Source organism: Nansenia antarctica (genome assembly GCF_963989245.1).
Source record: "Nansenia antarctica genome assembly, chromosome: 6".
NCBI classification, from domain to species: Eukaryota; Metazoa; Chordata; class Actinopteri; order Argentiniformes; family Microstomatidae; genus Nansenia; species Nansenia antarctica.
The window spans coordinates 8669373-8695986 of NC_137676.1; the positions used below are offsets into that span (position 1 = coordinate 8669373).

At 44.7% G+C, this 26614-nt stretch overlaps 2 protein-coding genes across 2 annotated transcripts; one reads left to right on the plus strand and one right to left on the minus strand.

The window, feature by feature from the left end:
• Positions 1 to 13964: 13964 nt before the first annotated feature.
• Positions 13965 to 17049, minus strand: e2f1 (E2F transcription factor 1; the record flags this gene model as incomplete). The annotated part of the gene is made up of 7 exons (XM_080534156.1): positions 13965 to 14203; positions 14447 to 14702; positions 15013 to 15127; positions 15254 to 15418; positions 15921 to 16140; positions 16598 to 16697; positions 16801 to 17049. The coding sequence occupies 7 exons, from the start codon at positions 17047 to 17049 to the stop codon at positions 13965 to 13967; spliced, it is 1344 nt and encodes a 447-aa protein (XP_080390282.1).
• Positions 17050 to 18850: 1801 nt separating this feature from the next.
• On the plus strand, positions 18851 to 26305 carry znf341 (zinc finger protein 341; the record flags this gene model as incomplete). Its single annotated transcript, XM_080534157.1, has 16 exons — positions 18851 to 18881; positions 19607 to 19717; positions 19899 to 20089; positions 20477 to 20626; positions 21124 to 21408; positions 21557 to 21743; positions 21850 to 21940; positions 22064 to 22154; positions 22295 to 22430; positions 23356 to 23642; positions 23868 to 24076; positions 24239 to 24335; positions 24428 to 24560; positions 24936 to 25047; positions 25489 to 25559; positions 25788 to 26305. The coding sequence occupies 16 exons, from the start codon at positions 18851 to 18853 to the stop codon at positions 26303 to 26305; spliced, it is 2700 nt and encodes an 899-aa protein (XP_080390283.1).
• Between the last annotated feature and the right edge of the window lie 309 nt (positions 26306 to 26614).

Here is a 26614-nt window from a genome sequence, read left to right on the forward strand (position 1 = left end):
CTGAGCCTAACCTTAACCCTAAGCCTGGGCATAACCCTAACCCTGGCCCTAACCTTAACCCTAAGCCTGGGCCTTACCCTAACCCTGACCCTAACCTTAACCCTAAGCCTAGGCCTAACCCTAACCTTAACCCTTCCTCTCTCTCCTTGATTGTTTCCACCTCACCCTGCACATCAACTTCCCCACCCATGTAAAAGGCCACACACTCGACCTTGTCTGCTCTGCCTCCCTACCCATATCCAACCCCCACCCTCTTCCATTTCCACTCTCTGACCACCACTGCATCCTCTTCTCTGCCCCCCTGCCCCTACCGCGCCACCCCATCAAACGCACCATCTCTTTCCGTAACATAAAATCTGTCAACCCACTCACTCTATCTCAGTCCATATCTTCTGCCCTCCCCACTGACTCCACTCCCACCAACCCGGAAGACTATGCCACCATGCTCAACTCCATTCTCTCTGACTCCCTTGACTCACTGGCCCCCTTGAAAACCATCACTGTCTCCTTCACCACCTCCTCCCCCTGGTACACCCCTGAACTACGCACCATGAAACAGACCGGCCGCCAACTAGAAAGACTCCACAACAAAACCCACCTCACTGTCCATGCCGAAGCCTACAAGCACCATATCTCCTCCTACCGTGACGCACTCCAAGCTGCCAAATCTGCCTACTACTCCAACCTCATCAACACCACCAATCGAAACCCCCGCACCCTCTTCTCCACTGTCAAGACACTACTCCAGCCCCCGGACAACAACACAACTTCCTCCCCTGATCTCTGCAACTCCTTTCTCCACGCCTTCAACAGCAAGATCTCCCACATCAACAGCTCACTGACTGCCTCCATCTCCAACTCCACCACCCCGCCCCCCCTGCTGTCATCTTCCCCCCTCCTGATTACCCTCCCCCTACTCCTCTCACTACTTTCTCCCCTGTCGACTCCTCCCTCATCACTACTATCATCACCGCCTCCAAAACAACCACCTGCTCCCTCGACCCCCTCCCTACCACCCTGACCAAGGCCTGCCTCCCTGCCCTCATCCCCCACCTCACTGCCCTCTTCAATCAGTCCCTATCCCAAGGCCACGTTCCCTCAAGCTACAAACTTGCCGCTGTCACCCCCATTCTCAAAAAGCCCACTCTTGACCCAGCCAACCTCTCCAACTACCACCCCATCTCCAACCTACCATTCTTCTCCAAAACCCTAGAGCACGCTGTCGCTGCCCAACTTCACTCCCACCTCCAATCCAACAAAGTATACGAACCCCTTCAATCTGGCTTCCGCCCACATCACAGCACTGAAACAGCCCTGGTCAAAGTCATCAACGATCTCCTCACCTCCGCTGACTCAGGTGCCCTCAACATCCTAGTTCTACTAGACCTGAGCGCAGCCTTCGACACAGTGTCCCACTCCATCCTCCTTCAAAGGCTGCGCCAACTGGGTGTTGAGGGCACCGCCCTGGACTGGCTCACCTCCTACCTCACCAACAGACATCAGTTCATCTCCCTCTCCGGTCACACCTCCTCCTCCTCCTCTGTCACACAGGGGGTCCCACAAGGCTCAGTCCTCGGCCCCCTGCTCTTCCTCTGCTACACACTCCCCCTCGGTCACATCATCCGCCAATTCAACCTGGACTTCCACTGCTATGCCGACGACACCCAGATCTACATCACCACAAACTCCACCCAGAACCCACCCCTCACTCACATCGAAAACTGCATTTCAGCAATAAAAACCTGGCTCACACACAACTTCCTCAAACTCAACAGTGAAAAGACCAAAGTCATCCTCATCGGCACCAAATCCACCCTCAATAAAACCGGACCCATCACACTCACCATCGATGACACCACCATCACCCCCTCCCCCTGGCTCGCAACCTCGGCTTCATCCTGGACCCCACCCTCTCATTTGATCCCCACGTCAGCTCCATCGTCAAGACCTCCTACTTCCACCTCCGCAACATAGCAAAAATCAGACACTGCCTCTCCCCGTCCGCTGCTGAATCCCTCATCCACGCCTTCATCTCCTCCCGCCTTGACTACTGCAACTCCCTACTCACCGGCATCACCTCCCGCTCCCTCCATAGACTCCAGATGGCCCAAACTGCTGCACGCCTCCTTTCAAACACCCGCTCCCGTGACCACATCACTCCTGTCCTCCACTCTCTCCACTGGCTCCCCATCAAAGAACGCATCCAATTCAAAATCCTCATCCTCACATACAAAGCCCTCCATAGCCTGGCCCCCCCTTACCTGACTGACCTCCTTCTCCCCCACCGCCCTACCCGTACCCTCCGATCCTCATCCATTGTTCCCCTCACTGTCCCACCCTCAAAACTCAAAGGCTTCGGTCACTGTGCCTTTTCACGAGCTGCACCCCGCCTCTGGAACTCTCTCCCCCAACCACTCAGAGACTCACCCTCACTTCTCACTTTTAAATCCCACCTCAAAACCTACCTGTTCTCCCATGCCTACAGCCTCCCCTACCCCTAGCCATCTCCCCCATCCCGGCGCCCCCGCCCCCCCCCCCCCCCTTGACACGCATACAACCTCCCCTACCCCTACCCATCTCCCCTAACCCTGCCACCCCCCTGATATGCATACAGCCTCCCCTACCCCTAACCACCTCCCCTGTCCCCCCCCCCTTTCCCCCCCCCGTTCGCTGACTCTGTGTTCCATGTTACTTGTTGTTTTTGTGTTTTCCGTATCCCCTATATTGTCAGCATCTTTGAGCCTCGGAAAAGCGCTATATAAATTCAATGAATTATTATTTATTATTATTAACCCTGAGCCTAACCTTAACCCTAGGCCTAACCCTAACCCTAACCCCAACCCTAACTCCAGTAAATCTGGCCCTGACCCTAATCCCAACCCTAACCTTAATGGTGACCCTAAACCCAACCCTAATTTTAACTCCAGCCCTAGTACTAATCCCAACTCCAACTCTAATCCTAATCATAACCCCAGCCCAAGCTCTCACTCTAACCCTAATCTGGGGGAGTATCCTAACCCTAAAAAGACCTTGACATCGGTAGCACAAGTGCACACCACAGGCCCCCCTGAAATGTTGGAAAGTAGCCTGGTCCTGCATCCAAATGTCAATTTGGAGTTTGAAGACTCTTATCAAGAGGGGCTGGAAAAGGAGCCTATGGAGAGTGAAAGGAACATGAGGGCAAAGGGAAGTGGGACATTCCGTTCAAATGTGGCGGTTGAGGGATTAGATCTAATATTTCCAGCCTCACAACCTGGCTGTGAAAGTGAGTACATACCTGTAATTACAGCCACAAGACCTGACAAAGGGAAACAGTACTCAACAGTAACAGCAACGAGGTTGAGAGAACATCTACCTGGAAATAGAGAGGGTTTATTGATTGATTGATTGATTGAAAACTTTATTAGAAGATTTGCAGAAGTAGGTACATGAAAGTACATATTACATACAAGGTCAACTAACAGGATAAAAACCCAAGAAAGCCACTGGCTTATTTCAATTGGGGTCCTTGGGAGAAGAGAGAGGGGAAGCTGTGGGGAAAGAAAACTTACCTGCAACACCTAGGGGAAAGAAGGTGACGGATGTTGGATACTTACCTGGAATACCTGAGGGAGGACCTGGGGAAGAAATAGATCACTTATCAGAAATAGATCAGGAACAGGTTGAGGAATGGGCAGGAGGTTACTTACCAGAAATGGATCGGGGGGAACTGCAGAGGGTATGTCGACAACACCTGAGAGAAGGATGGCTAAGGGGAGAAAGTTGAACACCAAGGCTAATCAATCTAGGCCTTCTGGTGTACAGGAAGAGAGTAGAGATGTTACCATCTGCCCCATTGTGCAGAGACCCACCCGACATCAGAAGACCTTCCAGAAATTAGTCCACTGGTCACTGGAGGTGAGGAAGCCTGTACTAGTGGTGGGAGACTCCAATCTATCGAGAATCCCAAGATACAATTTCCCACTGGTACAAATAGACAGCTTCCCAGGGGCCCAAATACACCACCTAAAGGCTATACTGGATAAACTAGATCCGTGTCCTTTGACCCATAAGGTGGTGTTATCAGTGGGCTTGAACAACTGCCTGAGGGGAAACCTTTTGAGTACGACCCAAAAGCAATTCCAACAGCTAGTGTCAACAGCAAAGAGGATTTTTCCTCAGGCTGAAGTGTTCATTCCCCTGGTGCAATGTTCAAAACAATTGACACCTCAGGTGGGGGTCTTGGCGGACCAAATGAATCAGTACCTCCAAGTCTCCTATAGAGTACTGAGGGGGATAGACGACAGCCAATTTAAGACTGAATCCAACGATCCAGTCCACTGGACAGCGGGGACTGCCAGTAAAATTCTAAATGAATGGATGGCTCAATTAAACTGAGAATGGGGGGACAGAGTGATTTTATCCCCAGAACTTCTATGTCTTGAACCTAGCACTTACGTTTATGCCTGAAGAGGCAGAACTTACCCTTTTAGAGAGGGGCCTTTTATTTATTCCAAATCCACTGGCAAGTAGCAAACAGGACCTACAGAGGGACCTCCATAGTTTTCATAGACGTGTTAAATTATTGGACCACTTCAATTACACCCTGGATTCAGCCCGTGAACCATTCACCAAATCCTCACACTGGGAGCCTAAATGGGACTCGGTTTCCGAACCCATTAAAGAGTTGATAAGGGAGGATAAACAAGGGTTGGAGAGGGTTGATTTTAGAAGAATTACAAAACAAAACCTGTCGAAAGAAGAGAGAAAAGCATTAAAACAACAAAAAAATAACCAAGATATAGTTATTAAACCTGCGGACAAGGGATCAAAAATTATTATTATGGATAAAAATCAATATTTAACAGAAGCAAATCGACAACTCAACAACAAGAAACACTACTTACCTTTAAGTGGGTCAATCCAAGTAGAGACGCAGCAAAAGATCAGGGCGATCCTGGAAAACCTATATGAGGAAAGAGTGATTTCAGCAAAACAAAAGGCCTACCTGTTTGGTGAGAACCCTCCACGCTGCCGAAAATTCTATCTTTTACCTAAAATCCATAAGGATCCAGCGACATGGACGGTTCCCCATCAGGTCCCTGTAGGCAGGCCAATTGTCTCAGACTGTGGCAGTGAATCCTACAGGATTGCAGAGTTTATTGATTTCTTTCTTAATCCCCTTTCCCAGAAACACGATAGTTATATTAAGGACACTTATGATTTTGTAGAAAAAGTTAGAAAAATTGAGGTGCCAGATGGTTCTTTTTTGTTTTCGATTGATATCGACTCTTTATATACAAATATAGACACTCGGTTAGGCCTGAATGCAGTTAGGGAATTATTTAGAAGAAATCCGCACCCGAGGAGACCAGATGAGGCCCTTCTCATATTATTGGAGTTGGGTCTCACAAGGAATGACTTTGAGTTTGACTCTAAGTTTTATCTGCAGGTGCATGGGACTGCTATGGGGAAGAAGTTTGCTCCAGCCTATGCAAACATCTACATGGCAGATTGGGAGCAGACTGTCTTCCCCAAATGCGTCAAACTTCCAGATGTGTACATCAGATATCTGGATGACATTTTTGGAGTTTGGTCACACTCTGAGGCGGATTTCAGGGAATTTATAGCTGTGCTTAATGGCCACCATGAATCGATTACAGTGAAATATAATTTACAAAAACAAAAAATTGAGTTTTTGGATACTGAGGTCTATAAAGAGGAGGGGGCTCGGAGGTTGGGAACGAGGGTGTTCTTCAAGCCGACGGACACTCATGCCCTACTGCACAAATCCAGTTACCACCCTAGACACACCTATAGGGGAATTGTAAAATCTCAATTAATAGGGTTCCATCGGATTTGTGCAGTGGAGGCGGATGTCCAGTCGGCAACCAGAACCCTCTTCCAAGCCCTGCTACCCAGGGGATATAGCAGGACTTTCCTCCGGACCATCAAAGCTGAGGTCCAGCTAAACTTTAGTAGGGGGGATAGACCTGCAAAAGAAGGGGACAATTGCAGGATAATTCCTTTTGTTTCCACGTTCTCCCCATCCTCGATGGAACTTAATAAAATGATTAAAATCCAATGTAAAAGGACTCAAGATATCGTCGAACCGCTGGTGGATTTTAAAATCATTGCAGCCTTTAGGAGGAATACAAATATAAAAGATTTGCTAGTACATGCAGCATTAAAAATTGATAAACAAGATAAACTAAAAAGACATTTAAAAACACCAAAATACATTACGAAATATACAGACAAAGGGGCTCCAATCTGGAATGTTCTGGGTTTGGAGTCCTCAAACCTGGTATATGGAATAAAATGTGGGGTCTGTTCTAAATGGTACATTGGTGAAACTAAGAACAAACTTTGTGAACGTTTAAAACAGCACCTTTACAGGGTAAATCGTATTGAGGAATCCACCCTACTGTACGAACATTTTAGAGATCATGGTAGGGAGAATCTCCTGATTGTAGGCCTGGAATCTGGAACCTGTTGGTCAAAAAGACAGAGAATGATGAGGGAAAGACACTGGATTAAAGAACTAAACACAATTTCACCCAGTGGTTTAAATGACATATAAAAACTTACCTCTCATTTAATATGTACACTGAAAAAAAAAGTATTTTGAATTTACTTGATTTTAATGTGCACATCAGTCCCACATGATCAGAATATGGGCAACTGATGTAATTATTTCTTGTCAAACCAAAGTATCTCATTCAGATCAGTCCCACATGATCAGAATATGGGCAACTGATGTAATTATTTCTTGTCAAACCAAAGTATCTCATTCACATTAGACTGCTTAAAATAATTATGTTGATGCAACATAATATTTGTCAGTTATTGTAATATCAATGTATTGTGTAATGTTTAAGTAATTTCATCTTGTCCACGGTACCTGATTTTCAACTCTAACTCCAACTTGATTTCTTAATGCCAAATTATTCAAAGGTATTTTGTAACTTTAAAGCAATTTCATTATGTCCCTGGTAGCCAAGTTAGGTCAGTAAATCAAACTTCATTTGTTAAAGTTAATTCTATACAAATGTATTGTAGACATCGGTTCTGTTTAAGTGTGTGCAAATACAAAATAATAAATGTAAAATAACTGATTTGCATTGATGAAAAAAGGCAGAGTCAGTTCTGTACAAAAATTTGCTACATTTATTTTTGTAACACATTTTAACAGGTCAATCATGAGAAAAAAGTTAGCCAAAAAAGTGCACGAGAGAGAGAGAGACAGCAGGAGAGTAACAGGAATTGAGTAACAGGAATTGCTCTATAATGGACTACATGTCTCTGACTTTCACTGAGAGCCTGTTTTTTAACACGTCACAATCATGAAAAAAAAGTGCAAATAGACAAATACAAAATATTGTGAACTGGTACCACAAACAGTGCATTAACAAGAGCAAATACAATACTGCAGCTGTTTTTAAAGTGATGTTCAGAGAAAGACAGAGGATTTGCTCTATAATGGACGATGCACGAGCGAGAGAGAGGGGGTACAGGCTCTATAATAGAGAATGAACTGAGCACCAAATGTCCAACAAGAGTGTAACAGGAATTGCTCTATAATGGACTACATGTAACAATCACGGCACTAAAACACGTCACAATCATGTAAGAAAGTGCAAATAGCCAAATACTAAATATTGTGAACTGGTACCACAAACAGTGCATTAACAAAGCAAATACAATACTGCATCTGTTTTTAAAGTCTCTGACTTTCACTGAAGGAGCCTGTTTTTTAGAGTGAGTGCTTTGTTTGAAAGTTTACGTCCATCCAGTTCCATGAAGATCTTTTGGACTACCTCAAAAGTGTAGCGGAGGTCAGCAGGGTAGCTGAGGTTCAGGGCATACATCAGTCCGAACAGCATAGCAGCAGCTAATGCTACATTATCCAGATCTTGCAATACCTTGACGCCTTCAAGGACAATTCCAATGTCCTGTGGTTCATCACTTGAAGCATGTTCTTTAAGAACATAAATCCCCACAGTGGTGTCTTCTAAGGCCTCGTTGATGGCGTTTTCATCCATGCCCTGTACAAAACAGACAAAGGTAAGTAAATAAAGGTAGGTAAATAAGACCTATTAACCAAGCCCTATCAAGAAAATAATAAATAAATATTAAATTGGGCAGACAGTGATAAGGTAGACAGATAAGGTAAGGTGAAAGTTAAAATCAATTAATCGTTTCAGCCCAAGTGACCCACGTGATCAAGTAGGAAAACAAGAGAAGAGTGGAAGATAAAGGGAAAAGATAAGCACTGATTCATGTACATACCACATATTCCTGCACAAGGGTTTCTGGATCTTCACCCATGTAGATAGAGACTCCCTTCAGGATGCACTCTCGTCCAGCATTTACATCATCACTCTGAAAGGACATTGTCTTGATTAGTGTCTTAATTCAGCCCCTGTGCTTTATTTTAAAGTCAACTACTGATGTAAACAGTCATATGGGTACATATTTCTCTGAGAATATAACACCAGTGATTCTTACGATGGTACAAGCCTTGCTGTGAGCTCCAAATCATGTAGGAAGGAGATTGACATTCCCCCCGGGAGATGGATTCCCCCCGGGTGTAGGACCAGGACAGCAGAGTCTACTTTTCCGTTAGCCGTTAGCATTGACAGCAAGTGCCTCCACCACATCTTCCCATGAAGTTGACCCTACAATCCGGGCAGGGGTCAGGGGACATTTTGAGCTGGTCAATCTCCCTAGCATACTGTACTTCTCCAGCAAATGAAATCAAGTACTATTGTTCTCCCTAGTGGTAGAAAAATAAAGTGTTTAAGACGCCCATCCCAAATTCACACATAATAACAATAATAATAATAATAATAATAATAATAATAATAATAGTAAATTGTTTAATTTTTGGAATTTGGTATTTTATGCTCTAGGCAAGGGGTCGGCCATAGACGGCGACCCTGGAGAAATTAGGGGTTTAGTGCCTTTCTCAAGGACACCTCAACACATAGCCAGCCGTCGTTGTAACCGCCGAGCTGCCGATCTTGCGATCATTAGATGCCGGCTCTACCTCACTGCCGCCCCCATAACGCTTCTTCTTGCTTCTTCCCCCGATCGTCCCTACCTCATCATGGAGCATGGAGGAGGAAGCTTCCAACAGCAACGCCCCAGACATCTGGTCAGCCTCACTCACACAGCCTCAGAGAGATGCTAGTGGGAAGAAGAAGAAAGGGAAAGTTGGATTCCTTTCCAAGTTGAAGTGCAAGGTAAAGCAGAAATATACAGTGAATTTATAAGAATGCCACATTCCACATAATTCCACATTACATTAAGGAAATGTAATGTAAAGGTAATGTAAAGTCTTACCAGTTTATAATAAAACAGTAGACAAGCTATGCATTGTTGTTGTATGAATAATGGAGTTTTAAGAGATATGTTCTGTCATTGATTCTTCTTCTGTAACAACTAATGTAGTGGAAGAAGAGCAACCAGGAGGTCCAGCCTCCAGCCCCAGGACAGGAGGACATCAAGGTTGCCCACGACGATGGACACAGCAGAGGTAAGTCAACATATAGTACACATAGACCAAGGACATACTAACCAAACTAATAAAGTATTCTATTCTGTAGCTATGAACTCTCTCTGCTGTCTCTAGCACCCAGCACACTGCCCACAGCAGTGACGACTCCCTGTGAAGAGAGTGGAGCTTCAAAGACACAGAAGCATTCCCTCCTCAAGAGGATGCTGCTTACGGCTGTGAAGAGACTTGGCCTGTGCTGCTGTCCACAACATTCATCGAAGAAGACCCAGTAACCGTCTTCATTCACTTAAGACAAAATAATTTGCAATTCCTTTTGCTTGTGCATTTTTCATATCTTATGAACTTGTTATGCTGAAGATTGTATAACCAGATAAGTGGTCTTAAAAATATCCTAACTAGAGACAACTGCGATTACAGCAACAAATATAGCAGCTAAGCATGTTTTTTTGTTATGCCTGAGGCAATAACAGGAATCATATACAAGTCATATAAGAAATCATTAGAAATACATTATCTAAAAATCATATATTTTAAGTAGACTATGTGACCTGCACCTTGGCAGTAGAAATATGTCCATCTCCTGTCTCCTTCAACCTAGACCTTTGTGCGCAGCGCAATACTCACTGTGCCACATTGTTCATCTCTATGAAGAGTTAATCTCTCATTCAAGAGAGACCCATTGTCTGACATGAACTTTGAGGCAGCTCAATGCTGCCATCTAGGCGGGCACTAGTCTAGGCTACAATATAAAACTTCTATCAGGCGATCCTGAGTGCATAACCAGGAAAATATCCCAATGAGCCAGCCCCCCGAATAAACATCGTGTGGATCACCTCTAAAAACACCCAAACAACATGACAGCTTGTAGATTCAGATCATACACATACTGCATCAAGGTTTCAGAATCAGTTTTTAAGTGTGTGTGTGTGTGTGTGTGGGGGGGTATTTGTTATTTTTAGGTATATTATTTCCATACCTATGAAAGATGACATTAACAATGAGGGGGTCCCTGCACCTACAGTATGCATGTGTTCTGTACCTCTCTGCTAGGCAAGATATTCTTATCTCTGCAGTACACTGTCCACCCACACCGTCTGTCCTCGAAACACTCCCTACCAGTCAGTGATATGGTAGCCCCCCCACCCTTCAAATAATACAGGCCTACCCTACATGAACATGTACACACCAGTAGAGGCTGGAGGAGTAAGAAATTGGAGGATGGGCTCATTGTAATGCATGGAATAGAATGAGGAATGGTATCAAACAGGCGTGTTTAATCTCATTCCATTCCATGCATTACAATGAACCCGTCCTCCAATTTCTCCTTCCACCAGACTCACTCCCGACATTAACACACAGTAGGCTGTCCTCGTCCGCTTCCTTAACCTCCAGCGAGGATACCTTCTGTCCCAAACTTTGAACAAAGCGAGACAACAAATATGTGTGGAGGTTTATACCTAAATGTTGCTCAAATAAGAATCGCTTTAACATGTAAGAGAAAACCTGACAGTTTGTTGAGGGATCAATTTGAAATGTTTTTATTCCTTTGAAAACAAACTTGATACAAAGTCCATTGCTTGAAACCACTCAAATCGACAAGTAGACATTTCTTTTTTTTTTTACCACCAAATGTTTACCCCACAATATAAATTCTGTAACATTTCTTTTTAAAAAGGGTTGCATGTTGTGAAAATGAATTAATGTAAAATAGGATGAGTCATGGGTTCCCTTAAGTGGCTGATGTGAAAAACTAAGCCTTTTGATTATCTCACTTTCATGCGAACATAACAAATCCATCCACCAAACTGTATGACAATACTGTATGTCCTGATTTTGATTCTTATAAAACATGTTTTATAAAGGCACTACATTTGTCCTGCAGAAAAATAGTTGTGAAAAAATGTTTTCATGATACTAACAAAACAAAACATTTAACATTCAAAGCAAAAATATCAATTAGTTCAGCTGCCATTTCAAAAAGATTAAATTAATTGAAGTTGAGGACATTAGCACAGAGACATTATTTGTTTTTAACTTACAAATGTTTACATGTCTCTAGCCAATACACCCAGCAACACAGCGTATGTATGGGTTTGCAATAGCCATAGGCACTCGCAAGGCCAGGAAGAGGGCAAAAAATATTGTGTAAACATGATATTAAAGAAAGCGCTACAAATATAGAGAAGGGGGAAATTACAAAAAGATCTGTATCTGGCAAATGTTTGTTTGTTTACAACTTCCATTGATTATTGCATCATTTGCTGGTAACTGTGATTAGAATAAAGAACTTGTTTACACCTTGGTGTAAGATCCAACCCCCCTCTCTCCTTTTCTCCCTCAAATTGTTGACAAAGTTTTCTCTCTGTACCAAATACAATGCATCAAAATGACACCCCAATTAAATAAATATGAATCTTAACAATAAAATAAAAATATTCTCACACAAACACACACACAGATCCTTGAGGAATGCAAAAACCTGTTAAGAGTGGGCGCAAAGTAGCTTTAAAGGGAAGTTAAAACAGTGTTGAGAGTAAAGGCCTATACGGTAGGTATGATTTAAGCTGATTGAAACAGTACATTGACATTACAGGACAAGTCTCAGAGCCCAAGGCATGGTGAAAAACAAGAATGTTATAACTTCTGTTATAATGTTCCAATGTTCACACTAGCATCATCATTAGAATGCATGGCCCATACATTACCTCAATCTATGTAGTAGAGTAGTGTGGCCATTGGAACAGAGCAATAGAACACTTGACCACAATGGAATACTCAGCAGAATACTTGACCAGAACAAAGTGGGTGTAATCACTTATTTAGAATTGTTCCATATCTGTGGGTGTGACATACTGTATTGATTAACAATTAAGTATACTGTATACAATAACATGATAACATACTTGAGAGCAATCCTTAGAGTGGGTTTAAAAGGAGATCAGATTCCCTGGTTGGTAACTAGACTTACCAAATACATTTTATTGATATTAAGGCATGAAAACCCAACCCCTCCTCTGAACTTGATCTATTCAGCAGTTAGTCAGGTCCCTTCACCTAGCCTACTGTATCTATTCAGCTGTTAGTCACTCCCATCACCTATATCCTGCCATTATGACTCAAGTGTATCTTCTTCAAATGCATCTTTGAACTCAACGCTTACCTACTTTAAAAGTGTATCTGTTCCTTTAACCTGAGTCTATTTGGCCATGTTGCAATAACCACAACAGCATTCCATATAGAATTAAGCTCATCAGCCATGTATACTTAACCTTAATTCACAGCCGAACCAAGCTAAGCTGTACTGGGCTGGCCTGGTTACACATCTACCATAGTCGCTGTAACAGTGATGAATTGGACTATGTGAAAAGGAAAATATCTGAGCCAGCACAGTATAGTTCGGGTCAGCAGTGTAAAGTAAAGCTCCCCAAGTGATACGCTATTGTGGACATTGAAACACAGCCTCTATGGCTAATTGCCTAACTAGGAGAACAAATTCAGTATTAGCTTTCCATGCTAATATTCCAGCTGATTATCACAAATCCATATCCCATTGAACACACACAAACACCTGTACAAAATCCACCTGAAAAAATAAACAAACATCCTCAGTACAAAAAGATTTGAAACATTATTCATATAAATAAATTAAATAGCCATCCTAACTGGCTAGGCTAAACTCTCCTTCGCTAAAAGCTTTGACGACTTTAATAAGTGCTGTACAATTCTGTATAACATTAGAGGCTGGAGGAGGTAGAAATTGGAGGACGGCCTCATTGTTATGCATGGAATGGAATCAGGAATGCTATCAAACTCCCATAGTTTCCCACTCCCACATCATGGTTAGCTCTCATCCATGGGCTTCAAGGGTCTTAGCTGTTGGGACCTAAAGGTTATTTTCTAAAGCAGAATTAACAAGTGGGTGACCTAATTTTAACTACTATTCTGAAACAATGACAAACTGTGTGTTTGATACCATTCCTCATTCTATTCATTACAATGAGGCCATCCTCCGATTTCTACCTCCACCAGCCTCCCCTGCTGTGTAATAGCCTCTTGTATGTTGCTCTGCTATGTAAGTGAGGGTGGGGCGGCCATGTTGTGTTCTGACGTCACTAGTCCCAAGACAAACTAGCTATCTGACGGTTGCAGTCTGATTTTCTACCCTTCACACAGAAGCGTGGACATGTTGGCTCCTCCCTCGTGCATTTAAAAGCATTGGATTGGTGCAAGTGAAGAGAGAGATGCCACCATTACTGTATCTGTAATATACAGTACCTGTGCATTCCTTTTAAATCCATGAGTGGTTGTGTAGGAGTGCACACTTCAGGAGAAGGGTGGAGAATTGAACCGGCCAGCCAGTGTTGGGGTGTCGTCGTGTGGAGGTGCCCCCCCCCGCCCCCCACTTCCACTCTCATTGGTGTCTCTCCAGTGTCCTTTCCCACCTACCCGCCCCGTCCTCCCCTCAGAACTCAAGGGGTGTCAAGTCACCAAAGTCACAGTCAAACAGTTCGCTGATGCCCTCGTGCTCCTCCAATCCAAAGTGGTAGTCGTGGCTTTGGGGCGGGGACAGGTTGATGAAGCCATCCAATGGGAGGGGCAAACATTCCCCATTCCGGTCGAACAGAAACTCAGAGGAAAGCGGTGAAAGGTCAAAGTCTGGCATTTCTCCTAGGTTGGAGAATGGGTCAGCCACCATGAAAGCTGGGGAGAAGACAAGAGAACAAGTGTACAGTAAACATGTTGTCCCCTCCTTGTGTGAATTGGTGACAATTATTCAAACGTACGACTGTTGAGGTACCGTAATGTGTAGTGCTTATTTGATTCATTATCAGTTTTGTTTCTTACAGCCAATTGCGTTTATTTGTCTACGAATTTGAGCTAGACTGAAAAGTTACCGGAGCTTGTAGTGTTTATTTGTTATTTATTTGGAGGAGCTTAGCTTACCCGCTTCACCTCCCAACGGCAAGGAGTCCTGCTGTGACGAGGCGGATGCCGTCGATGACATCATGTCCTGCGCTGAGTTGTTGTGTGGCGGTTCTGCTGGGCCTGTAGAGGTCTGTACGGGCAGCAGGGTCTGGTTCTGGTCCTGGGGTTTAGATGGACTGGTGCTGGTCACAGGGCTGCACACCCCTGAACCTTCCTCCGGACACAGGAAGACGTCGATGGGACCCCGTGTGCTCTTCAGACTCACCTGGTAGTCCTGCAGACAACACATTCACCATGACAGTAGAGGTAATGGGTAAAACAGTCGTGAAGGGGCAGTTTGTTTAAATAGTAATTTATTGATTTCAAATCTGTTGGGAGTACAATATAGATCTAAAAGAAGGCCAAAGGTCAACAGAACACTCACCACCTAGAGCACCATGTGTTTTATGTGGTATTTACCTAGCAACAATACTTTCATTGGCTACAAAAAGAAGCATCATCATTTATGCATTTTTGGCACTCTAGAATGCTGATAATTTGGGCAACTTTATTCAACCGTGGCACTAAATTAGTTAAATACCTACCTCACTGGGTTCTGACACCTGCATCTGGGTCTCTGGAGGGGCTCTGATGACCATCAAAAGCTGGTCTGGGGTGTCAAAGGACTTCCTCAGGTCCTGACACATCACATACCCCAGCGTAAACACAGGTTAAAGAAACACAACACTGGTCCACAAACTGCATATGACAAGATAGGGATATGAAATCAACTCACACACACACACACACACATACATACACACACACACACACACACACACACACACACAAGGATATTTCTTGTTCTGTGAGTCCTCAGTGAGGAGGCGGAGCTGGAGGTTGCATTTGGAGATGAGTTCATCCAGCTTCTCCTCGGCCTCGGTCAGGTCTGACACCTCCTTCTTCAGCTCTTGGAAGCGGGAGACTGACTCTCCGTCTATACGGTTCCCCCTATGAGAGACATCAGTTAGACGCCATGGACAGAGCGATAGCTAGCTGGGACAGCAGGTGGAGGAATCAATTAAATTAATTGACAGACACAGACAGACCCTCGTCATCTCAGTTGTCCGACAACGGATGACTCCCATAGAGAAACCATTGGCTCAGTACGGAATTAACAGATAACATAGTAAGAACTTACATACAGGACGTTCATACTAGTTGTATGGTGGAATACATCATTATCTATAACTAAATTATTATATACACGAGTGCTTATATCATTGATAACTAAAGTATGATGTAGTGCAGTGGAGGCTGGTGGAGGCATAAATCAGAGAGAACAGGCTCATTATAATGCATGGAATGGAATAAGGAATGGGCCTCGTTGGTCTAAAGTGTTGCATCTGACTACAGCACACCCAGTCCTTATTCCACGCATTTCAATGAGCCCAAAATGTCAATGATTTCTAACTCCACCAGCCTCTCTTGATGTTGTGGAGTTGAGACTCACAGCCACTGAATATTGTTCTTGGACTTCTTCGAGATGAGCTGGATGCCCTCAAGGACGTTGGTGATGTCATAGATGCGTCTCTTCTGGACCTCCAGCACCTGCGAGGCCCAGTTGAGGTCCACCACCCCGTCAGGCGACTGGGCGAGGAGGTCCAGGAAACGCTTGGTCGTCAGGTTCAGAGACGTGTCGTAGCGAGACTTCTCCGTCGAAGGTTTTGGGACTAGAAGAAAAGGGAAACATTATTACAGTATAACTAACTTTTTTGCTTGTTTTGTTTTAAAATATAACATGTAAAAAGGGTAGGCACTATAAAGTATTTGCAGCCTACACCTTTTTAAATTTCATTTAATGCCTTACTGATGGCTTTTTCTAGAATAGACGACAACTACCACTACCACAACTGTTTCTCTCATCATGTCTTGGAAGTATTTCATCTTAGGTCCTCTGGCACAACAATGTACTGTAATAATAATAATCAGCATTCAGTTTGCCCTGGGACTGGACTCACCAGGGCTCTAGCCTCATAAAACCAGACAGATATGGGGAACTAACATTCTGTATCACTTCACATATCCTTCACGTATCCTAAGATCACTGGTTTTATGATGCTACCAGAGCTCTCCCAGTGGATACTTTCCTTTTTTGGCCACGACAAAGATGAAGAAGGGCACCTGTACCTCTTGGCGGAGCCGGTGTGGAGGTCTGGGCTCTGAGGGAGGGAGGCCGAGACGTACTGACATATTGGTGATCACTGTCCAAGTCCAACTTCCTCTTCACCTGAAACACAGATGTTATAACATGATGACTTCTCACACTTTTAAGAGCTGACATCATCTCACACACACACACACACACACAAACACACGCCTAATATACCTACCGGAGGTCTTCCCAAAGTTGGCCTCCGTTGGTCTTGCACCACCACATCGACAGGGCCTTGGGGGGTTGCGAACAGAAGAATTTCCCCTGTCGTGCTGGGGGGCGCGGAACTGATACCAACATTACTCGGCGTGGAGATAATCACGATCTGATGGTCCTGCGTGAGGTCAAAATTCCCCGCATTCAGAATAGACTCGAAGTCGGCCAAGAGATCCTCCGACGTCTGCCCTGATACAAGCCCCTCTGACATGGCACACACAGTGGGGTGCTTTGTTTCCCCTCTGTCGCGTTTTGGGCAAAACTCAAGTCCGTTTGTGATACTAGAATCTAGTAACTAGATACTAACCCCTACAGGTACTGACGTGATCTATCATCTCAAATGTGTAATGAATAACGCTGCAAACGTGTTGCAAGAGTTGGCTTTAAGTTGAGGAGGTTGATCATGTCTAACAATGTTAATATCATCAGCTTGCTGATCAGCACACGTAAACAAAAGAGCTAGCTGACTAAAACTAGGCTTACTTTCCATTCACTGTGCGTCCAAGTGGCTAGCAGGCTAACTAGCGTAGCTATCAATATACCATGGCATACATACACAATAACATCCAGTTGATGATGGTCGCTAATATTTAGCGAGTGACTCCCAATATTACCCGGCCAGCTGTCATAGCTGCAGTTTAACAGCCACAGCCATGCAATAACACCACGGATAGCTTGTCAGACAATACGACAGACATGCACCATGTTAGCAACTTTGCCCGTTTCTGTGCATTTCTACCTTTTGTTTTCATCTGTCCAGTAAGTATGCGAGAAGGCCTGACCACAATCTGTTCCCTTCCCCTTTGTCAATGACAGCTAGCGTGTTAGCGTGCTAAAGTAATGACTATCAATACATCGGTGCAGTTTGAAAACATAATCAATAGCTGATTAAATGACTCTATTCGAAGCATAATATTTAGGAACAACAAATACGTTTCCTCTAGGGAATAAGAAAGAATAAAACTTTTTTAGTAACGACTCAAGTCACAAAGCAAAATAGCAAAACAAGTTAGATCTTACTCTTCTTGACTCAACATAACACTGCTTTCTACATCAGAAGAATAGCTCAATTTCTAGTACACAATATGTCAAAATATGACAAGTTAGCATGCTAAGCTAACTAGTTAATTGGCCAGCTACAGTCGCGAACTCAAGTCAATTCTTCTTCTTCTGCCCCTCGTAGTTTTTGAAAGCGTACTCAGGAAGCAATCCGACACAACTGAAATCATGGCGAATATTCCGATAAAACAAATCTATCCGATAGACGAAGCATATGGGTCCTTATACTGGTCCCCTCGACTGCAGTCAGTAAATCAAAGTTGTCTCTTGACCCCCGAAACTGCTGTGTTATTGTTGTTATTGTACCAGCTGATCGGACAGGACAAGGGAGTGAGGTTTACGCGCCAAATCCTTTTTGCCGCGAAACTTTCACGTGGATGGATAACCTGTATTCGATTGGCTGAGCGAGAGCATCATCCTGTCATTGGCGTCATGAACTGTCGTTCTTCCGGATCCCGCCCCTTTCCTTTTATTTCTCATCATGATGCAAGTATTTAGATTATTGATCAAATGTAAGAAATAGGAAACATAATATAATAAAATAGAACGATAGAATAGAGTACAATAGAATAGAGACACGTATTAATCCCAGATGGGACATTATTTTATCAATCAGAAATTATGTAACTCAATGTTCATATTTTAAAAGTGCATAATACATAATGCAGTTACATCATGTTGAATGACAGTCGGTGAACAGAACATCAGAATCCAGCTGGAAGAGTTTTATTTAACATATTTTCTGTGCCTGACGACTGATTTATGATAACGATTTGTTTATGATCAGTTCTCCCTAGTACCCCTACTCCTACAGCAAAACACAAAACAAAAGCCAAACTTCTGTTGGACATCTGTTGGACAGCAAGCAAGACACTGGAGGGACACCGCCCACCGGTTATCACAGTACGCAGGCTTGCTAATCGAGCGCCTACACGCAGAAGAAGAACTACAAGATGGCGCAGGCAATATTTGAAGTACTGGAAGGTATCAATAAATTACTAATATTGACTTATTTTATTCAACTGTGTCAGCAATATCTGAATGGGCAATAAGACAACGTTTCCTGGTTATTCCTTATGCGCATTTTAAAGGTTGTTCTCTTAGTTAATACAGTGCAGTAAAGCACAGTTTAGGCACAATTTATTATTAGAGGTAGAGCATCAGTGAGCTGACATTATCCTCTCATATGGGTCTACGGATACGCTAGCATGCGTTATTTAGATGTGCTCGTAGTAGCAATGCATTGCATTTTGCTGGGCTTGATTGCTTTTTGGAGAAGAGGGAGTTGGAACAACAGCCGCTTGAGGCTCCGCTGAGAAAATGGCAGGAGGAGAACGGATGGTTGTCGGAAGAGCCGTCTGTGTTTCACAATCACGCATTTGATATCCCTCATGTCGCACTATTGTTGTTCATCAACCTGGCCATGAAACATGATCATTTTAAAGATTGTTTAATTCTGAAGTAATATTTCAGTCATGTTTCATGGCTATCATCAACCTTATATAGCCTTTATTTATGTAAGCCAGCTCTTTTCCCTTCTTGTTTTTAGTATTTAGCACCAGGGGATCCCACCCCTCCCAAATGTCGTTGTATGGTACCTGTACTATATTAATGACAATAAAGACCATTCATTCATTCATTCATACTATGGAAATTACCCCCACTCACACTGCTCTGACTCCCCGAAAATCTGTCCCTCTTGCCCGTAGGGATGGACAACCAGACGGTCCTGGCTGTGCAGTCACTTCTGGACGGCCAGGGAGGTGTCCCCGACCCTAATGGCCAGACTGTCTCAGGCACATCCACCATACAGTCAATGGGTGCGTGCGTTACCTCACTACCTCAAGAATAGTTTGCTTCCTCATTGATTTGAGTTGAAACAGTCAAATATACTATCAACACTATCACAACACTATCACACTACAACAACACATCTTTAACACACAGCAAACAAAATACCCTCTGTAAATCACATGTAAAATATAGATTTATTCTCTACAGACGATGAAGACGTCTTTCTCTGCGGCAAGTGCAAGAAACAGTTCAACTCCCTCCCTGCCTTCATGACCCACAAGAGGGAGCAGTGCCAGTCCAACGCCCCCTCCCTGTCCACCGTCTCCCTGGCCTCCACCAGCGCCTACACCCCCGTACCCTCCATCAACTCTGGGCCTCAGACCCCTACCAACAGACAGGTAGGTACTAGTACAGGCTTATTACACTGGAGTAGGGGGAAGTAGGGTGACCCTAGACACGGATCTAGTCCTAATAAGAACATTTTGAGGAGGCTACGGTGTAAAATATGTGTGCTTGTTTTGCATGTCCGCTGTTTATTTAACCCTTAATTGACCAGAGAACATATTCATTCTGTACTGTGTCTTTAGAGATGGAGATGAACAATATATGTACCATAAATAATTTTCTTGCAATGTAATAATGTATTAATGGTGTGTGTGTGTGTGTGTGTGTGTGTGTGTGTGTGTGTGTGTGTGTGTGTGTGTCTGTGTGTGTGTGTGTGTGTGTGTGTGTGTGTGTGTGTCTGTGTGTGTGTGTGTGTCTGTGTGTTTCATCATCCCCACCAGGTGTCCACATATATAACCGTGCCTCCCTCCCCTATGACTCACACCCTGGTTCAGGGGAACATCCTGGTCAGTGATGATGTGCTGATGTCAGCCATCTCTGCCTTTACATCTATCGACCAGCCCATGACCGCCATGCAGCCTCCTATTCAGGTTAGACTACACATAACCAGACACTGAGCCAGATACAGTAGACCAGGGGAGGCTGGTGGAGGTAGAAATCAGAGGACGGGCTCATTGTAATGCATGGAATGGAATAAGGAATGGTATCAAACATACATGTCCATTCCATGCATTATATTGAGCCCTCCTCCAATCACTACCTCCAGCAGCCTCCCCTGCAGTATTTATGTATTTGTATTGATGGCTCTGACAAGACATAAGACCCTTAAGCTCTTTCAATTCCAAGCTATTGATAATCAAACCTGAGTTCAAATAGTATTTGAAACCATTTTAAATACTTACTGGAGTAGGTTTTGCCCAGGCTCCACACACCTCCACAAACCATCAACTGATTGCACTTTTGTTCAATCTATTCCTACTTTTAAGCTATTGCTTGTGAAAAGAGATCATTGTAACCTGCTTTCCCTCCATATCTTGTTTACCTCATATTCATAATCAGTTCTATGGTTTGCCTGTTGTCTTCACAGAGTAACCTGAGTATGCACACAGGGGCATCATCATACCTCCAGCACCACCACCACCACCACCACCATCCCCTCTCACACCACCACCACCAGCAACAGCCGTCCCACCCCCACCCCGTCCCCCACCCCCTCCCCTCTGGGCAAGGCCAGTCTCAACCTCTCACCTCCCAGGTGCCCTCCAGTCACAGCAACTCTGTGGTCCAGGTCTACAGCACACTGCCCCCTATGACTGGGGGTGGTAGTGCAGAGATCCACACCCTCGGCTTGCAGCCATTCCAGTCTGTACAGGTGAGCCTTGACTAAAATCAGCATATATATATCTCTCTTTCTCTCTCTCTCTCTGTCTTTCTCTCTTTGTCTCTCTCCCTTTGTCTCTTCCTTTGTCTCTCCCTTTCTCTCTATACGAGTATTCTGATCAGCCCATTTCCCCGCTCAGGTCCCTAGCCAGTGTGTAGAGAGTCAGTCCTTCAACACCCCTCCAGTCTACAGCCCTGGGAAGCAAGGCACCAAGACCAAGACCTGCAGCATCACGGCCAACCTCACTGAACTGGAAGACTTTGACAAGGTCATCATCCCCAAGCGACCCAGGACCGGCAAGAAAGGCCCGGAAGGAGTCCCAGGAGGTATGTTCTGAGGACATATAATGTTGACAGTCATGTTTATTGGTATAAGATATGTCTTAATATAAAAAAGTAATACAGTCCATTGTCTATTCCCTTCCGACAGCAGATCAACTGAAAGGAAAAGCCCAGAAGCTGAAGTGTAACTTCTGTGACAAAATCTTCACCAAAAACTTTGATCTACAGCAACACATCAGAAGGTGAGCTTTTTCGTCTCCTCTTCTCTCCTCTCCTCTCCTCTCCCCTCTCCTCTCTTTTCATCTGAACGTGTCTAAGGTTGGACTGCCAAACGTTCTCCATCCTGATCTCCGATGTCTCCACAGCCACACAGGAGAGAAGCCATTCCAGTGTATCGTCTGCGGCCGAGCCTTCGCCCAGAAGTCTAATGTGAAGAAGCACATGCAGACACACAAGGTGTGGCCTTCTTATCTTTGTATCTATCCATCGATCTATCTCTCTATCTGTCCATCTATCTGCTAGTCATATGTATGGAGTATGGTTATACTTGTATGTAAGGTATCAAGTGTAATTGTATCTGACGTATCTAATCTAAGGTGTGGCCCGGGGGCATGGCCAGCACGGTGTCCAGGCTACCAATCACAGTCAAGGTGGTGCCACTGTGTTCAGAGGAGCAGCAGGAGCACCAGGAGGGGCCTCAGCAGCCAGAGGAGGAAGAGGAGGAGCACACAGGTAATCTCACTGTGACATCACTTCCTTTGTTCCAAGTTCTTCAGGAAAAGAAACTCCAGGGGGGTATTCCATCAACGTTGTTAAAACGAAAATCTAGGCAGGTAATTTATACCTTAGAACTAACCTGGTCCATGCTGTCAAGATTAATTTAGATGTGTTTCAAAACTGTCCAACAGGCGTAAACAAAATCCGGAAAGACAGTTCCGTCAAGTGTCTTTTCAGAAAGATTAGGTCTGACCTTTTTCTCATAATGTGACAAAACATGAATTTATGTCTTTACTTAATTACCACTTTCACTATCTTCAAAAGCCGATAGATAGATACTCATATAAACTCGCATCACAAACAGCAGAGCGGTAGCCTAGCATATAGGTTAGAGAGGGTGGCTAGCAAACGGAAGGTCGCTGGTTCGATCCCCACCTCAGGACGGAGCTGTGGACTGTATTTAATGTTTATTTTTTTTATCTTCACAGCTTGAACATCTCACCCAATTAGGCTGATTAACAGTACATGCATTGTAGTTATGTCAGTTCTCATAAGTTAGCCTACACCATAACTTTAAACATACATCTGATTATCTAGCCTGCTGATAACATAGCCACAGTAGTGAATGTTCATTTCTTTAATGAATTGTGTTAATGGAACGGCTTGAGCCTTAAGTCACAGACGACGTTAAGAGTAACCAGGCTTTTTCAATTAAGTGCTGACTTATTTAGCGACGTTGATGAAATATCCCCCAGCACACTGCTAGTCTTGGAAACCTCCACAATAATAGAATAGATGAAATATGAGACAAAGTTAACATAGAAAGGATACATACACACTCCTTTAATCATTTTCACTATACCTGTGTAATAACACTGTAATTACCTTGTAATAACATAATAACCATAGCCTCCCCAACATTAACAGTGTATGTGTTCAGAAACCTCAGGTGAGCCAGAGGAGAGAGAGTGTGACCCTCCGCCTGAAGGAGATGGAGATGGAGACAGCAACCAGGAAGATGGGGCCGAGCAGAATGGTCAGAACCAGGACCAGACCCAAACCCAGTCTCTGACCCAGTCCTTGACCCAACAGGCCCAGCTCCAGAGCCAGCCTAAGACCAGGCAGATGGTCCTCATCGACAGCTCCTACCAGTGCCAGTTCTGCCAGGGCAAGTTCAGCACCTACTTCCAGCTCAAGTCTCACATGACCAAGCACAAGGGAGAGCAGGTGAGGCGACCACGATGGTCAGAGGGTGTGAGTGAGTGTGTATGTTTCAGCTGAACAACTGTGACTGTGTGTGTGTGTGTGTGTGTGTGTGTGTGTGTGTGTGTGTGTCTGTGTCTGTGTCTGTGTCTGTGTGAGTGTGTGCCTGCATGGTCCTCCTTTCAGTGGTAAACACGTCTGTTAAATGTGTGTGTTTCTCCAGGTATACAAGTGTGTGTGTTTCTCCAGGTATACAAGTGTGTGGTGAAATCGTGCTCTCAGACCTTCCAGAAGTTGGACCAGTTCTTGGAACACATCCGAACCCACCAGGAGCAGCTGACCTACCGCTGTCATCTGTGCAGCAAGGTGTTCCCCTCGCTGTTCGAGCTGGGCGTCCACCAGTACTCCCACTGCTTCTGTCCCCAGCAGAGCCAACGCAAGGACACCACCTTCTACAGGTCGGCTCCATGCTGAATACACCGGAAGTTCCGTTTGCACAACAAATAGACGATTAAGATCTGATTTATTCTAATCCATTCTGTTCCTTTCTACTCTATATCATTCTATTCTTTTCTCTTCTCTTCTGTTCTTTTCCATTCTATTTCTATTCTCTCATACAGGTGTATGAAGTGCCAGAGCAGGTACTCTACCCAGGAGGCTTTAGAGCAGCACCTGTTAACCGCATCACACAACTTCCCCTGTCCACACTGCCAAAAGGTAAGCTCTAGAAGACAGACAACCTGCCTGACAACCTGCCTGGTAGAATAAATAGATAAATAAATACTATGTATTTGTGTGTCCCTCCCCAGGTGTTCCCCTGTGAGAGGTACTTCAGGAGGCACCTTCCCACACACGGTGTCGGGGGGAAGTTCAAGTGTCAGATCTGTAAGAAGTTCTTCAAGACGGAACACTACCTCAAACTGCACACTCGCATCCACTCAGGTGAGCCCCCCCTTGAAAAAAAAACCCAGAGGTTATTCTGTTCTATCTTTGCTATATGCTATAATGCTGCAGGAATAATACTGTAGATACTGTAAGAATTATTGGGAATACCAGTGGAGGCTGGTGAGGGTAGAAATGAGAGGACGGGCTCATTGTGTTGCATGGGATGGAATACCATTGGATATCATTCCTCATTCCATCCCACGCGTCACAATGAGCTCGTCCTCCGATTTCTACCTCCACCAGCCTCCCCTGGGTATGTGTACGTGTCGTGTAGATGTGTGCGGTCCGACTCTTCCCCTCCAGTGTAAATGCTGACCATGTGACTTTCTCTCTGCCGTGTGCTTACATGGCACTGTTGTCCTTCCATAACAGGTGAAAAGCCGTACAAATGTTCAGTCTGCGAGGCCACGTTCAACAGGAAGGACAAGGTGAAGAGGCACATGCTCATTCATGAGCCCTTTAAGAAGTACAAGTGTCCCTTCAGGTGAGCGAGGCTCCGTTTGTCCTGCTCTCCTCTAACAGATCTGTGTCTAGAAAGTCCTTGAAAGGTGCTTGAATTTGATGTTTCATAAGGTCTGGGAACCCTGGAGGAATAATTCAATTCAATAAACTTGAAAGCATCCTGAGGTGATTGTAATTGGCAGGCCCAGTGAAGCGAACAGTATCCAACATAATAAGACTCTCAGTGGAGGCTGTTGGAGGTAGAAATGAAGAGGGGCTGGTTGTGATGCACCAGGACTGGAATGGTATCAAACACCCTCTCTTACTCCAACAGCCTGCACCGAGTGTCCGATGACACTGTTAGTAAACCAGAACTAAATGCAAAGGAATGGTGATTAAAAGATGATTATGTCGGTTTGGTCAATGGAAGAGAGAGCTGTCTCCTGTTTGTATCGGTGTGTTCATGGCGTCGTTGTGTTTTCAGGACACATGTTGGCTGCACTAAAGAGTTTAACAGACCTGACAAACTCAAGGCTCACATCTTGTCTCATTCTGGTGAGTCACTAATACATGTTTGTCTGTCTGTCTGTTGTAGTTCATGATCAATAGAATACAACAATAACCTTGGATCCAACAATTACATCTATGAAAACAGGATATACCCTGAGGAGCAATTTGTGTGCAGCATTGAAAATGCATTAAAAACATGTGATACTTACTGTATGTATGCTGCCGTCTTAAACCCACTGTAAGATTGTCTCTGTCTCTCTCTCCCCCCCTCAGGTATCAAGCCCTATAAGTGTCAGTACTGCCAGAAAGCATTCAGCCGCCGTGCCCATATGCTTGAGCACCAGCGCTCTCACACCGACAACTACCGCTTCCGCTGTGCTACTTGCAACAAGGGCTTCACCAGGCAGAAGTACTACAGGGACCACAAGTGCCCCATGGTCGGGGTTGGGGTGGGGGCTGTGGGGGAGAGGAGGGCAGCCAGGAAGAGGCAGGGGGGGCTCCGGACGTTGGGGGGCGGGGGGGAGAGCCCAACGGGCAATCAGGACACCGAGACCGGAGAGAGCAGGGACGAGGAAGAGGATGACGATGGAGGGGAGGAAGAAGAGGAGGAAGAGGATGAAGAGGAGGGTAGGACTGAGGACCCTCAGGCGGTGATGTCGATCATCCAGATAGAGGAGGGGACGTCGGAGGGAGAAGTGGAGGAAGAGGAGGATGAGGAGGAGGAGAACTTGGACAGTACAGAGGGACTGGAGAGTACTGAAGGAGACTGCTTACAACATCCATGCTTATAGTCATGTTCAGACACGACCCCTACCAGAGACATAACTAACGAAGGGTTCTGCAAACCTAGCGATAGAATGCCATGTTGGCAACTGGGTTGACCTACTTTTGTTTTACATTAAAACGTTGAAGCTTAGCACTTTTCCCTTTCACTGTGATGATTATGTACCTCGTCCATACCTATGACCCAGGGGAGGCAAAAATCTGAGGACGGGCTCATTGTAATGCATGGGATGGAATGGAATGGTGTCAAACACGTGTGACCCCCATCCTCCCATTTGAGTCAGGCAGTGTATGATACCATTCCTCATTTCGTTCCA